A 16,205-nucleotide genomic window follows, 5' to 3' on the forward strand; every position below is an offset into this window, starting at 1 on the left:
CTAATGCCGGCCACCTAACTACAGTATTGAGGCATTTGGAATTCTTCATAGCAATTTAATTGAACCCTGTCCAAGTATAATTAACTTTCTCTTGATGTTTGATGGAATTTATAGAGTTATCCTACAATTTGGATAAAGGTCAACATCGAGCAGACTTTAGAAGTTTAGCTCCCATTTGAATTGCTGAATTGCTATTTTTTGAAGTTTTTTTTCTAAAAAAATATATTATAGCGATTTAATTTAATGTATATGAAATTTGAAGTGCTGAATCGTTATTTTTTGAAGTTTTCGTAGAAAAAAAATTTTGTAACGATTTAATGTGTATAAAATAAAAAAATAATTAAAAAATGCATACACGGAAAATCTAAATATTCTTAGATAGAAAATTGCAATCCAAACACCAAATCTATCTAGGAAAACTCATGATATGAGACTAACAACTTTGTTGGAAGTCTCGTGTCTCGAGACTAGCAACCTTGTTGGAAGACATTCATCAATTAAAATTATTGTTTCAAATGTGCTCCTTTTGTCTAGTTAATAAGCAGTATAATCATTTTTTTTTATAAAATATCATAAATTCATTAAAATCTGCACTAATGGCAGAAATTACACATACATCAAATAACAGATCTGAAGGAAGGATACTGCAGATCTGAAAAACAATAAAAATTACATTATAAAGCTTCAAATTTAAAAAATTAGATAAAATAATTGTAACTCCACGCCATCTGTGCAAGGTTCTAATCGTCAGATCTGCTAATTAATTGCTCTAAATTTAGATATTATGGTGAGATCTGTCGAATAGATCCAAAAAAATCCAAATTTGATGGTTAAAATCTAAAAAAAAAAACTCAGATCTAATAAAAGAAAAATGAAAAAAATATCAAAACTCAAATCTAAGGAATATAATCATATTTGTAATAGAATTAACTCATATGCCCTGGGCATAATCCAAGATGAGGAACTTTCGATTTCTCTTGGACACTGATTATATAGTTCTATCAAGCATTTGCTCGTAACTGTTCAGTTTTGGCGATCTATAAAAATCACTTACCCTTTTTGGAAAAAAAAGACAACGTAGCGTAGGCGTTACTGGGTAAGGGCATAGTCCGGACAGGCAATTCAATGCAAGTCGCTGTGCATGGACGCGACATTAGGAATATGGTGAAGAAAACAGAAGGGTCTCCATCCATATCGAAGTACAATATTAACTGTTGGAAATTGACATGCAGCAGCAGAGGAAAGGCATATACAACAGGAGGCAAGAAAGTGGCCATCCACAATGGCCATAACATTCATTCCACTATTTGTAATTTGTATGAAGTTATTTGTATAAAGATTTTTTGATTGTTATTATAAAATACATTTTTTTATTTTTTTATCTCACATACATATAATGCCATAAAAAGTGCTATATTGTTATTTTAATTTTTTTAAAATAATCTTCTATCCAAGCGCATCATTGTGATCCATTTATACTTTGTTGTTGCTTGCTTTTAACTTTTGTTTTCTGGATTTTTGGGGGGGGGGGGGGGGGGTTCTTGCTCTTTCAACGTAGTCTTCTTGATATCAATCTTAAACTTTGTCTTTGATCTTACAATCCAACGGTGGTTTATTTATTATACTGTGGCATTGGTGCTTTCAATTTTTTCCTTTTACAAAAAATTGGCTCTTTTGTATAGTTTTTTTTCCTTTTATTCATGACTATGTTAACTTGGTGCCTGGTGGTAGTTCAGTCATTTTGATTTTCTTTTAATTGGGTTTGGATGCAATTAATGACAGGGATTTAATGGTTGTTTGGCAAAAAAACACAAAACCACAAGGGAAGGATATAAAATTAATTGGTAGTGCATTAATTTTAATGTTATTTGAAAAAACGATCTGGTTAACGAATTTTAGTATTTAAGAGATGATACCTTTAATTTTGGAAAATATCTGATAAGGAAATAATTTTCCAAATAACAAAAAAGACCATTTTAAATAAATCAACAAAGGTATAGTGAATTTTTAGCCTAGCTGTTTGTAAATCAACTTCATCTCTTCTTTTTTTTTTTCTTTTTTTTTTTTTTATCTAACATGAGTTTAGAAATCTAATAATTCTTTTTCTTAAAACTAAGAACAAAAGGTATGGCTAACTTTGTGCTATTATTTTTCTTCTTCTTTTTTTTTTGTTTAAAAGATGCATAATACTGTCAAGATTCCTCAACTTACTTATTGTTATACTCTTATATATATATATATATATATATATTTAACGACAAAGGGATAGGAGGTTCCCAAATTCTAAACCAAACCCAACCAAAACAAGACCATTGCAGCTTACCCAAAAGAAAAGGACCTTTATGAAGTTGGAACTTTCTATCCACCATAAATAACAAATTGAAAGGAAAAGCACAATTCAATTTTGGAGAAGACATAGACTAATAAATGTTCAAGATTTGTAAAAAAATAACTAATAAATTCAATAAAAATCGATAAAACTAGCAAATCATATATGATTTTCTAATTCACTTCATTAAACAAAATGTATACACTTTCTTTACTAGGTTTATTTTCAGGAAAAAGGTTAGGCATGCCATTCAGGTTGCGAATCCCTTAAATATAGCTTTCCAAAATATAAAATAATTAACACATTCATTAAGCATGTTACTTCTTGTCCATATTAACCAGTGCCCGTTGGGCACCAATGGACAACAGTTAGAAAATCAATAAAAAAAAATAAGAAAAGAAAAGAAAAGGAAAAGATGACGTTGATAAAGCCATTCTTATTTATTAAGCAAATAAGAAAGGGCATGGAACGGGGTGGCACCAGTACTGTGCTTTCTAATCTATATAACTTTACACTATTTAGAAGTTGACAAAGTGGTTTAAATTAGAATCGGAGTACTATTAGGTCCATTGCATCCTAAAGAAAGACTGCATCGATCTAAACTCAAATCTTTGTTTAATTTAAGCTCCGATTTGAATTTTGAACACGCCACCTTATAAAAACCATTTGGCAAAGTGTGCTTGACACGGGGCAGCGGAATCTAGGCGTTGGCTTGGCCCCAACCAAGGACAAAAGCATCAAAATGTCCTCAAATAATAGCCTACTTGTCAATTCTTTTCTAAATGGCCAAGTGCTTTTTGTCTGAAAAGAAGGATTTTGACCCTCATCTTGTTTCTTTTTCTCCATTTTCTGGTGGTGTCACGACAAATATATATATATATATATATATATCTTCTTTTGACATCTGATTGGGACTATTATATGAACAGGTTAAGTGCATGTGAACAAAGATGTCAAGTGCAACTCCATTTTTAGCAGCTTACATATGTTCCTAAAGCAGAAGGCTCCGGGCAAAAAAAAGTAGAAGGGAATAAAATTGGTAGAGAGGGAATTATGGCAATTTTTGGATATCAAATTTTTCTAAATAATATTTTGTTTACATCATAAATATATTTTCCAACCCACCTTTTTATATTTTCAACCACCTTGTTATCTCACATATATCACATCACAAAAAATATTACAGTAATTATTTTAAATAATGCTCTATCCAAACAAACATTGATTTCACTTTTCCTGTCATTTGGTGGAGGTTTTGAAGTTCAGATTTTTCTTGGCTTTTTTTTTTTTTGGGGTTTCTAATTGTTATTGTACTCCTTTTGTTTTTCTCATTGTCTTGAAAATTAACATGTATCATTACGTAACCATAAAAAGAAAAAAAGCCCTTCTTTAAGCACTATAAGTACTTATAGAGTGTTTGGTAACTAATTTCCCTTAATTTAAAGAATCCAACTTTTGTTAAAAGTATTTGTATCAGAAATGTTTCTTTGTAAACCACAACAATCCCAAACGAAGTCTAAGGCAGAAAATGACTAACATATAATTGTCATTTAAATCAAATTGAGTTATGCATAGCATAGGTCTGATTTTCTGTAACATGATATAATTCCTTTGAACATCTAACTACTTAAAAGCTGTGAAACTAGTCTTGAATAATTTAAGAAATGAGTTGATTATGTATTTGTCTGAAACAGTGTAGTTAATGAGCAGATTTACCTTCATTGAATATGCATAAGCAGAGTTTGATCCCATATCTACAACTGCAAACAAATACAGAGCATTTTAAGCTAACAATAATGCTTATAATCATATCATAAAATCTAAAATGTAGAAATTCTGGGTTCTAATTTCTCGGCCCTCTTTTGTTTCTTAAATTTCATCCCTCTCTCACTAAAAGAAAATAAAAAAAAAAATCGCATATCGTAAAAGTATCTATACTCCTTGTCAATTTCTTGATTCCAACTTCTCTCTCTTTGTTTTTTTTTTTGGGGTTTAATTTTGGTTCTTGACAATTTGAATTCCAACTTGGCACCTTTTATAATGAAATCAATTAAGTTAAATTACTACACCTTGTGGTCCAATAATGGGTACATACCATTACTTTGTCAAACAAAAGTGTTACAGAATTGATATTGTCAGAATGAGTAAAATCAATACCTAATACTAAAGAAGCCTTTGGTCTGTAACTAATATTCGTAAAACAACTACTTGGGCATTTCTCCTTCCACAAGAAAACGAGTGGAAAGTTCCAAATGAAAGCAGAACTAGAAAGAAACCGTAAAAGCTTGTTTTGGTAATTTTTCCTGTTTCATTCATAGTGGATAGTGCCCCTTACGAATAGGAAACTAAAATAAAGGGGAAGATCCCAATTGCAACCCCTATTCCCCCAAAACTATGATCTTGGATTGAAAGTTTTAAAGATTTACGAATTCCCTACATAAAAAATCATCATCAAAAAGATGAAAATTAAAATTCCCTTTATAGTTTGATAATGGTAAAATCCTATTCATGAACGAGACCTTAGTCTAATGACTAAAATTAAAGATTTTAAAATATAGAAATCATGAATTATAATTCCCTCTTCCTGTTTCGTAAATCTCACACTTTCTATACTAGAAAAAATATATAAACAATCTTACCGTCCCAAAATTCAACAGAAAAACACAACCGTGTAGTAGGCACTTTTTTTTTCAAAAAAAAAAAAAAAAACTGTCATTAGCTTAATGAAAAAGATAAGAAGAAAACACGCACCACGCCAAAAAAAAAAAAAAAAAAAAACTTCTGTTGTCTGAATTCAGAAGTTGTCCATGCTGACCGTAAGACAATCCACATGCAAAATGCGCAGAGATTGCCTCATTGCCAGCGTTTGCCCATATCCATGTTCCCACCAAATATTTTTTTCATTTTGCACTAATGCCAAGTCTTTGTACAACTCTTGCAATACAAAGTACAACAAACTTTCACAATCCCTACTTATCACATGGAATATAAAATAAATTACCATCTTAATCAATCACAAATCTTCATTTCTATAAGTATTCAAAAATTTCAAAATCCAAATCTAAAACTAAACGTATAAAAACCCCAAATGGGTCCCACTCCTCGCCCCGTACAAAATCCCCACGCGCTCACGCGCCCCCATACATCCCTCTGTCACTATCCACCCCACAACATCTCTCTCCAGTCTCCCCTGTTCATTTTAGCCATCTTTTCTTCTCTTTCCCTGCCCCCATAAACCCCTCCAATTTTCTAATCCCCCAAAAAAGATAAAAAAAAAAAAAAAGAAGAGCCCATCTGAAATCTGAGATCTCCGGCCACCCATGATATAATGGGCCACCGTCAACGGCAGCCACCACCGCTTCAAACGGGTCCGCCACCACCTTACCGGCAAAACCCAGGTCCTCAATATCCAACCCGTCAACCCCAGAGCAACCCTCCATCCTCATCACAACAACACAGAGCTGAAGAGGACGATGTTTATAATATAATCCCCGTCCATAATCTTCTCGCGGACCACCCATCTCTCCGGTATCCGGAAGTTCGCGCTGCTGCAGCTGCTTTACGAGCCGTTGGTGACCTCCGGCGACCCCCGTTTTCGCCGTGGCTTCCTCACTACGATTTGTTGGATTGGTTGGCTTTGTTTTTCGGGTTTCAAGCTTCAAATGTGAAGAACCAGAGAGAGCACCTCGTTCTGCATTTGTCCAATGCTCAGATGCGGCTTACTCCGCCGCCGGATAATATTGATTCGCTTGACCCTTCAGTTCTCCGGCGGTTCCGGAAGCAACTCTTGAAGAATTACTCCAGCTGGTGCTCCTTTCTCCGGTTGAAGTCTAATGTGTGGATTTCTGATTCGACTCGTCACGCCTCTGATCCCCGGCGGGAGCTGCTGTATGTCTCGCTTTACTTGCTCATATGGGGTGAGTCTGCGAATTTACGGTTTGCTCCTGAGTGTTTGTGTTTTATATTTCATAATATGGCTATGGAATTGAATAAAATTTTGGAAGGTTATACTGATGAGAATACTGGGAGTCCCTTTTTGCCTTCGATTTCGGGGGAAAATGCATTTTTGAATCGGATTGTTAAGCCCATTTATGAGGCGATTAAGGCTGAGGTCGAGAATAGTAGGAATGGGACGGCCCCACATTCTGCTTGGAGGAATTACGACGATATTAATGAGTATTTCTGGAGTAGGAGGTGTTTAGAGAAGTTGAAATGGCCTATGGATACTGGGAGTACATTTTTCGTGACCACAAATAAGGGGAAGAAGGTGGGGAAGACGGGCTTTGTGGAGCAGAGGTCGTTCTGGAACCTGTTTAGGAGCTTTGACAAGCTTTGGATCATGTTGATTTTGTTCCTTCAGGCGGCCATAATTGTGGCTTGGGAGCAGAGGCAGTATCCATGGCAGGCACTAGAAAGGCGGCCAGTGCAAGTCAAAGTGTTGACCGTGTTCTTTACTTGGAGTGGTCTGAGATTCTTGCAGTCTTTGCTCGATTTCGGAATGCAGTATGGTCTGGTTTCGAGGGAGACTAAGATGCTTGGCGTTAGGATGGTGCTGAAGAGCGTGGTGTCAGCTGGGTGGATTGTGGTTTTTGGGGCATTCTATGCAAGAATTTGGTCACAAAGGAATGCTGATCGGGGGTGGTCTGCAGCAACAAATAGGAGGATTGTGAATTTCCTTGAGGTCGCTTTGGTGTTTATTGTTCCAGAGATTTTGGCTTTGGCTCTGTTCATATTGCCCTGGATCCGAAATTTCCTCGAGAATACTAATTGGAGGATATTTTATATGCTGTCCTGGTGGTTCCAGAGTCGGACATTTGTGGGTAGGGGTCTGAGGGAAGGGCTGGTTGACAATATAAAGTATACTTTCTTCTGGGTTGTGGTACTTGCCACAAAGTTTGCCTTCAGTTACTTCATGCAGATCAAACCTATGATTGTTCCGACGAAGGCTTTGTTGGACCTAAAAAATGTTAACTATGAGTGGCACGAGTTTTTCAGCAGAAGCAACAGGTTTGCAGTTGGCCTGATTTGGCTTCCTGTGGTTGTGATTTACTTCATGGATATTCAGATCTGGTATTCAATCTACTCTGCAATTGTTGGTGTGGGAGTTGGCTTATTTGAGCACTTGGGTGAGATTCGGAATATGCAACAGTTACGTTTGAGGTTTCAGTTCTTTGCTAGTGCAATTCAATTCAATTTGATGCCTGAAGAGCAGCTACTGCATGCTAGGGGTTCATTGAAAAGTAAGTTCAGGGATGCCATCAATCGATTGAAGCTGCGCTATGGTTTTGGCCGGCCCTTTAAGAAGCTTGAGTCCAATCAGGTGGAGGCAAATAAGTTTGCCTTGATATGGAATGAGATTATCTTGATATTCAGGGAGGAAGACATCATTAGTGATCATGAGGTTGAGTTGTTGGAACTGCCACAGAATACCTGGAATGTCCGGGTGATCCGTTGGCCATGTTTACTTCTTTGTAATGAGCTGCTTCTTGCTCTTAGCCAGGCTAAGGAACTGGTGGATGCCCCTGACAAATGGCTTTGGTTCAAGGTATCCAAGAATGAGTACAGGCGTTGTGCCGTCATTGAATCTTATGACAGTGTCAGGCACTTCCTCTTGGAGATTGTCAAACGCAACACTGAGGAGCATTCCATCATCAGGACCTTCTTCCAAGAAATTGATGAGTGGATTCAGATGGAGAAGTTCACAAAACAGTACAAGATGACTGCACTGCCGCAGATTCATGATAAGCTTGTCAAACTTCTTGATTTAGTGCTCAAGCCAAAGACAGATGTTAATAAAGTTGTCAATGCTTTACAAGCTCTCTATGAGACTGCTATTCGAGATTTTCTCAAAGAGCAGAGGAGTCCTGATCAACTGAGGGAAGATGGTTTGGCTCCACAGAGGCCAGCTTCCAGTTCTGGACTGCTTTTTGAGAATTCAGTTGAGTTACCTGGTCAAGATAATGAGATATTCTATCGCCAGGCTCGTCGCTTGTACAAGATTCTCACATCTCATGATTCAATGCTCAAAGTTCCAGCAAATCTTGAGGCAAGACGTCGAATTGCATTCTTTAGCAACTCATTATTTATGAATATGCCCCATGCTCCCCAGGTTGAGAAAATGATGGCTTTCAGTGTTTTGACTCCCTACTACAACGAAGAAGTGCTATACAGCAAGGAACAACTTCGTACTGAGAATGAAGATGGGATCTCTACGCTCTATTATCTGCAGACAATTTATTCTGATGATTGGAAGAATTTCTTGGAGAGGATGAAGCGAGAAGGAATGGTGGATGAGAAAGAACTATGGACAATGAAGATAAGAGATCTTCGCCTTTGGGCATCGTACAGAGGCCAGACGCTTGCCCGTACTGTGAGAGGAATGATGTATTATTATCGGGCACTTAAAATGCTGGCCTTTCTAGATTCTGCCTCAGAGATGGACATCAGGGAAGGAGCCCGTGAACTTGGTTCCATGAGACGTAATGATAGCATGGATCATTACAGCTCTGAAATGTCGCCCTCTGGGAGAAGCTTGAGCAGAACAAGTAGCTCAGTGAGTTTATTATTCAAAGGCCACGAGTATGGGACTGCTTTGATGAAGTTCACTTATGTTGTAGCGTGTCAGATATATGGGTCTCAGAAGGCCAAAAAAGATCCCCATGCAGATGATATCCTGTACTTGATGCAAAATAATGAAGCACTTCGGGTTGCTTATGTGGATGAGGTAACTGTTGGGAGGGATGAGAAGGCGTATTACTCAGTTCTTGTGAAGTATGACCCGCAGTTGCAAAAAGAAGTTGAGATCTATCGAGTCCAGTTGCCTGGTCCCTTGAAGCTTGGAGAGGGAAAGCCAGAGAACCAGAACCATGCCTTCATCTTCACTAGGGGAGATGCCGTTCAAACTATAGACATGAACCAAGATAACTATTTTGAGGAGGCACTTAAAATGCGGAACCTATTGGAGGAATTCAGACGCCGCTATGGTATTAGAAAGCCTACTATTCTTGGAGTTCGTGAACATATTTTCACTGGCTCTGTCTCATCACTTGCATGGTTTATGTCCGCCCAGGAGATGAGTTTTGTAACATTGGGCCAGCGTGTGTTGGCTAATCCTTTGAAAATCCGAATGCATTACGGCCACCCTGATGTGTTTGATAGGTTTTGGTTTTTAACACGAGGTGGCATAAGCAAAGCTTCAAGAGTTATCAACATCAGTGAGGATATCTTTGCTGGCTTCAACTGCACTTTGCGAGGTGGTAATGTCACTCACCATGAGTACATTCAAGTTGGCAAGGGAAGAGATGTTGGTTTAAATCAAGTCTCAATGTTTGAAGCCAAGGTTGCTAGTGGGAATGGCGAGCAAGTTCTGAGCAGAGATGTGTATAGATTGGGTCATAGGCTGGATTTCTTCAGGATGCTTTCATTCTTCTATTCTACTGTTGGATTCTTTTTCAATACAATGATGATTGTCCTAACCGTTTATGCATTTTTGTGGGGCCGGCTGTATTTGGCACTTGGTGGAGTAGAGGGTTCTGCTAATAGTAAAACCAACAATAATAGAGCACTTGCTACAATCTTGAACCAACAGTTCATCATCCAACTTGGTATCTTCACCGCCTTACCAATGATTGTGGAGAATTCTCTTGAGCATGGTTTCCTTAACGCTGTTTGGGAATTCATAACAATGCAGCTTCAGCTTTCATCTGTATTCTACACATTTTCCATGGGAACTCGTGCCCATTACTTTGGACGAACTATTCTCCATGGTGGCGCAAAATACCGGGCAACAGGGCGTGGTTTTGTGGTTCAGCATAAGAGCTTTGCTGAAAACTATAGATTGTATGCACGTAGCCACTTTGTGAAGGCAATTGAGCTGGGACTAATACTCACTGTTTATGCTTCATACAGCCCTATAGCCAAGGGAACTCTTGTTTATATATTACTGACTATCTCAAGTTGGTTCCTGGTGGTGTCCTGGTTATTGGCACCGTTTGTGTTCAATCCTTTGGGATTTGATTGGTTAAAGACCGTTTATGATTTTGATGATTTTATGAATTGGATTTGGTACAGAGGTGGTGTGTTTGCAAAAGCCGAACAAAGCTGGGAACAGTGGTGGTACGAGGAACAGGATCATTTGAGGACGACTGGTCTTTGGGGGAAAGTACTGGAAATAATTTTGGACCTGCGCTTCTTCTTTTTCCAGTATGGCATTGTATATCAGCTGGGTATTGCTGCTGGAAGTAAGAGCATTCTGGTTTACTTGCTTTCCTGGATCTTTGTGGTGGTGGCTCTTGGACTTTATCTGATTGTAGCATATGCTCGGGACAAATACTCTGCCAAGGAGCATATCTACTATCGTCTGGTTCAGTTCCTTGTTGTTATTCTGGTCATTGTTGTGATCATTGCATTGCTGGAATTTACACATTTCAAATTTGGTGATCTGTTCATAAGCTTGTTGGCTTTTGTTCCTACTGGTTGGGGATTCATTTTGATCGCCCAAGTTCTAAGACCCTTCTTGCAAAAAACCATGATCTGGGACATAGTTGTATCTGTTGCCCGCTTGTATGACATCATGTTTGCTGTGATTGTCTTGGCTCCAGTAGCAGTTTTGTCATGGTTGCCTGGTTTCCAGTCAATGCAGACAAGGATTCTGTTCAATGAAGCATTTAGTAGGGGTCTGCAGATATTCCAGATCATAACAGGGAAAAAACCAAAGGGTGACGTGTAATTTGAGGTAATGTTTACCTTTAATATTGTTGTCTTCAAATGTCTTGTCTCTTTTCGTTGTCGTGTGGCCCATATCAATGTCATTCTTTGGGTTTACACAACTTGATTGCTTACCCTAGTCTCAAAGTCTGTCCTTCCTGATTATATTACTAGCATAGTATGATTTCTGTTCTTTGGCATTGCGAGTTTCAACTGACTTCAGATATTTATTCTTTTGCAGATGTTGGCATTAGGCCATGTGTTACGACCATATGGTGGCTTTGCTGTTGTCTTGGAGTTTCTGCACAAAATGTGACATTGTGTGTCAAATTGCTTCTCACTATGGTATATTTAATCTTACTTGTTTTGTCTTTGCCCTATTTGTTTTGCCCAATATTGTATCCTAGCTCCCATCGTAGGATTTAGTTGCTAGTAGCTTTTTTGGAGAAATATGACATAATTGTATCCTAGCGGGAAGTTCAATCTGTCCTACTTTGTTTAGTTCTCATAATTTCTCCAATAGTCTTTGTAAATAGTCATGCTGTTCAATAAAATTGGATTTTTGCTATTTTTTTTTAGCTTATTTTGAATTTTGGGATCCTCCGCATGTATGCCCACCTCGCTGGTTTAATACAACTAGACTTGGTCCTCCTCTACGTGATGATGGCTAGAAAAAGAGATTTATAAAACATAATAACAGTTTTTCTGGATAGCGCCCTGTCTTTTGTCACAATTGCTGTGGTCAAACTAGGGAGATGCGGCTGAGTGATTTATTTGGTTTTGTCAGTTGTCTCTCCAGACTTTGAGGGCAGAGAACTGGGCTACACTTTCTGTAGCATCATTACAAAAGAAGCCTGCTGCAGTAGGCAGTAGACAGTTGTCTAACTGGATCACCTGAGCTCTGGGTTTGTTCGGGGGCTCTGCATATGGGGCATAATTTACTTAGAATTTGTGAAACCTTAACATGGATGCTCTATTCTTTCTGCATTACTTACTTTAGTAGAAGTTATCATGTTTCCCAAAAGCTACTCTGACCTTCGGGATTATGGATATTATAGTTTATTCTCAGTAATAAACATGTTTGTTCTGCATAATAATCCATTTGGTGTTCTCCCTGTGGTTTGCTCATCCAGTTCATATGTAATGTTCTTACAGCATCTCTACAGCTTATAGTAATACTTGTCTGTCATACAAGATCTTCAGATGTTTATTGTAGTCTCTCTGAAACAAATAATATGCCGCACCTTTGGCTGTTTTGCCATGGTTTGTATATTTGGTCTTTGGTAATGAGTTGCTTCTTCCTTGATCCGTTGAAAGATCAAGTTAAGTCCTCCTTAAACCGACCACGTTTCAGAAACACATCCACGGGTTAAATATAGATGATCTATCCTTTTGACTTGCTACCTTGCATAATCGATTGTCTTCTTAATCATAATCCAGCTATAACGCTTCCTATCTGTCTCCCAAACCTTTTAAGATTTCATTCGTCTAATCCAGAGGCAGGTTAGAACTTATTCTTTTTTCCAAAAGAAGGAACAAGCATATATCACTGTTTGTGTGCCTGGAGTGCGTCTTACAAACATGGAATAAACTTGAGGGACCACGTAGAGAGATGGATTATGAGGTTTCTGAATCTAGAGTTGTGATAGAAGTGATAATTTGGTTCTTCCTACCTAATTTCTCTTTTGAAACTCTCCTTGTCTCCCTGCAATCAATATATGATGTTATTGGTTGTTTTTGTGCAGGTTTAGAGTTGGACTGAAGATTAGGTACCGTACAGGACTTGACACCCTAGCTTTGTTTTCTATTTGTAGAGCTTCTTGTGTGCATTGTAGCAGCAGCTTTACTATAATGTGTCTGTTGATTCCGGTGTTGGAGGGGCAGAGGCACTAACTGGTTTTTCATCAATGCTAGATTTCATCTACTGTTGTAATTACGCTTGTTTTTTCCACGCAAATTTCTAGTGCCCAGATGGGGAACTTGTCATTCATTTTTAATACCCCAGGATTCCTAGTGTGCAGAGCTTACTTAAGCATATAATTTGGTTGTTACACAAATAGATTGTCAAACAACATAGAAATTAGCATTTGAATTCATGAGTTGTTGCAGTATAAACATCGTTTAAATTGACTTCCATTCAATTGAATACACCCAATTTTCATCACTTCTACAGAAAACTTTCATGATCTTATCTTTCGGCCCCATATTTTACACTTCCCCAATGTCTATTATTGCTTCTCATTAAGACTCAAACCTGCGAGTGGACTAATAACATCCACATGGCATATTTTTGGGCCCCTAGAGACCGCTCTAGCTGAAGACCAAAGGTCTGGACCAGGAAAGTTCTATACATGCAGACTCCGGATTGTTCATGGGCACCTGATATTTGGCACCAATTTCTTGCATTAGACTTTTGGGGCCAATTGTGTTCGCTACTTCTTAGAAATGATACATTTTATTTGAACCAATAACTTAATATGGATTTTAAGTAAACATAATTCCAACAAGTAAATATGAATGTAGGCTTACTTTTATGGTACATTTATTTGAACCAATAACAAATCTCCCCCCTGCGTTTCTTTTTCTCTTTCATTTTCTTTTTTAAGGCCATTTCATTAAAAATATATTTGCATGGGTGCCTCTAAATTATCTGCTTGGACAATATTAAGTCGGAATAGCAAGATCCAACCCAATATATTTCCTCTAATAAGAAATTTTTATGTACCCAACCAATTGCTAGGAATCCGATGGAAAGTATCTTGCCAAATTTCTTCTTTAGGCTCAATTTTGGTTTAGGTTCTTGTGGTTTAATAACCACTAAAGTTGATCCAGTTGCCAAAAAAGGGCTCCTAGAATTCAAATCTTAAATCTTGAATCTAATAGTTTGGGGGTGAGAAAGTTATGAGGAGGGAAGAGAGAGTAAAAGACAAAAATTTTAAAAAATGTCACGGTCAAATTTAATTAGCATACTTGAAATGATATTTACTTTAGATTGTTAAAATCGAGGGAATTGTGCAATCCACATTTTATTAATGATACTTTTACTATCATTTTTATTATATAATTTTCATTTATTAGATCATATGACAAATTGTGAAAATATCATTAAAAAATGAAATGCCATTAACATTTCTCAAAATCAATACTTAATTTCAGCCGAAGCGCGTAATATTTCAAACCCCTCCATCAAGAGTCAAGATCTTTGACATCACTTTTCTAAAATTGTTTCCAAATAATATTTTTACGTATATTGCCTTATTCAATATTTGCATTTCCAATTTACTCTTTTTAATTTTTTATGCTTATTTCTTTATTTTCCTTTATCACGAGGCAAAACTACAGCTTCTATAAACTGAAGAAGTAGCTACCTTATTCCTTTTTTTTTTTTTTTGCAATAAAATCCTTTCATCGATGGGCGGATTAATCCACTTATAAATTAAAACAATTTATGGAAGTTACTAAGTTATAAATATTCGGTTAAAGGGCTCAACTAACAATGTTGATTTCTCTAGTTTTTTGTGGGAGGAGCTAATTACTGATATATTTTGGAAGGTCTACTTAGAACTAACACTACAAAAGAAAAAATAATTGTCATGATTAACCAAAATTATTGTCCTTCTGCATTTGCTATTCATCTTTTTCTTTTTCTTTTGGCAGGAAATCAAGAAAAGAAGATGACCCCAAATAAGATAAAGCACGTGAAAGCAAAATTGCCTTTTTTGCAAGTCAAGCATATACACTTCATTTTCAGCACTTGCCTTTGAAAATTTCCAATGTTCCATCACCATCAATGATCACAACTCATAAGGGCCCAAATTTAAGACTCCACCGCTGCCCATGGCCAAAATTCCGGTCATTGTTCACTCCAAGTTCGTCCACTACCATCCACGTGGGCTGAAATAATCCGTATTACCAATTCTTTGGGCCCACGTGAACTTGATGTGATATTCCATTTCTTTTCGGATTTAGATCAGATCCTACAGCTGGCGCTAGATTTCGGCTCCTTTGTTTCGAATCAGTTGTTTGAAAGTTTCTGCACGTTCACATTTTCTTTCTTTTTTTTTTTAAGTCCAATTTGTTCACTAATTAAAGTCATCAATTTAATAATAATTGTTTCATTGACCTTCTGGCACCCAATAATTGTTTTTATCTTGTAATTTATTTTCATAACTAAATTCGAATTGTGGGAGATCATATGGGTTGTGAAACTTCGAGATTGGTTCTATTATGAATTTAAATCTAATTTTTATAGAAGGATTTAAATCTGCAATTCTCTCTTTTGATTTGGATCTTTTGATGCATTGATGACTTACATTATTAGTATTTAGGACTCTAGAGTTGTAATCGAGTCGAGTCGAGCTCATCATACGAGAGCTCAACTCGACATGCAAGAAGGATATTTGAGTTCGAGCGAGTAGTATTATTGAAATTTAAATTCAAGTACGATGCATTGCTCACAGAACTCGAGCTCGATTCACATGGGCTCGAGTCAATGCAAGTTTTATCGAACTCTAGCTAGAAAATTTCTCATTTTCTTGACAAATTTTGAGCGAAAAGACATTAATGCCCTTTATAAAAATTTCATACGACCTAAAATATTTTATAAATTCAACCACTCTTTTGGACATAACGATAATTTCATCATCATAATAATAATATATTAAAGAATTAAAATTAAAAAAGCTCGATAAGTCTCGACGAACCTTCGAGCATTGTTTCTGTGATTTGCTTGACTTATTGAAGTATTCGAACTCGACTCGAATTCGATTAACCCAAGTTAAAGTCAAGTTTTTAACCGAGCTGATCGCAAACAGTTCAGTTCGATTACAGTCTTATACGACTCAAGTATTAATGACGATTGGATATAATAAACAGGGTCATACTAAGAACTGAATTTAAGAAGAAACAGTGTTGAATTTGTATAAACTAAAATCTCCTTTAAAAAGAGAATATGTATAAACTCCTGAATAGCTTCTCTTATGGATTCTATGATAGCTCGTAAAATATTAAGAAGAAACAGTACTAGTAGAGTATTGAATTTAAGAAGACATTAGCACAATAACTGAAACATCAAATCGTGTTGAATCATTTTCAGTTAGTTTATTAATAATTGGTCTTTGTTTTGTTAAAACAAAAAACTGAAACATCAAGAATAATTCGAGAACATTTG

At 36.7% G+C, this 16,205-nt stretch overlaps 1 protein-coding gene and 1 non-coding gene across 3 annotated transcripts; both read left to right on the forward strand.

Moving 5' to 3' along the window:
* The first annotated feature begins 5,392 nt into the window (after positions 1-5,392).
* On the forward strand, positions 5,393-13,199 carry LOC113743279 (callose synthase 12-like). Of its 2 annotated transcripts, XR_003461069.2 has the most exons (3): positions 5,393-11,063; positions 11,277-11,380; positions 12,781-13,199. XR_003461069.2 is itself a non-coding variant. In XM_027271251.2 (2 exons), exon 1 carries the CDS (start codon positions 5,658-5,660, stop codon positions 11,055-11,057), a length of 5,400 nt encoding a protein of 1,799 aa, XP_027127052.2. In that variant the 5' UTR covers positions 5,510-5,657; the 3' UTR covers positions 11,058-11,063; positions 11,277-11,603. The 2 variants fall into 2 exon arrangements, 1 of the variants encoding a protein (XP_027127052.2); XM_027271251.2 differs by lacking the exon at positions 12,781-13,199 and having other exon boundaries at positions 5,510-11,063; positions 11,277-11,603.
* LOC113688665 (small nucleolar RNA J33) lies at positions 8,698-8,778 on the forward strand. Its single transcript, XR_003448030.1, has one exon. It is a non-coding gene; the product is annotated as a small nucleolar RNA J33 (small nucleolar RNA).
* Positions 13,200-16,205: the final 3,006 nt, after the last annotated feature.

Source organism: Coffea arabica, chromosome 5e, assembly GCF_036785885.1.
Source record: "Coffea arabica cultivar ET-39 chromosome 5e, Coffea Arabica ET-39 HiFi, whole genome shotgun sequence".
Lineage (NCBI taxonomy): Eukaryota > Viridiplantae > Streptophyta > Magnoliopsida > Gentianales > Rubiaceae > Coffea > Coffea arabica.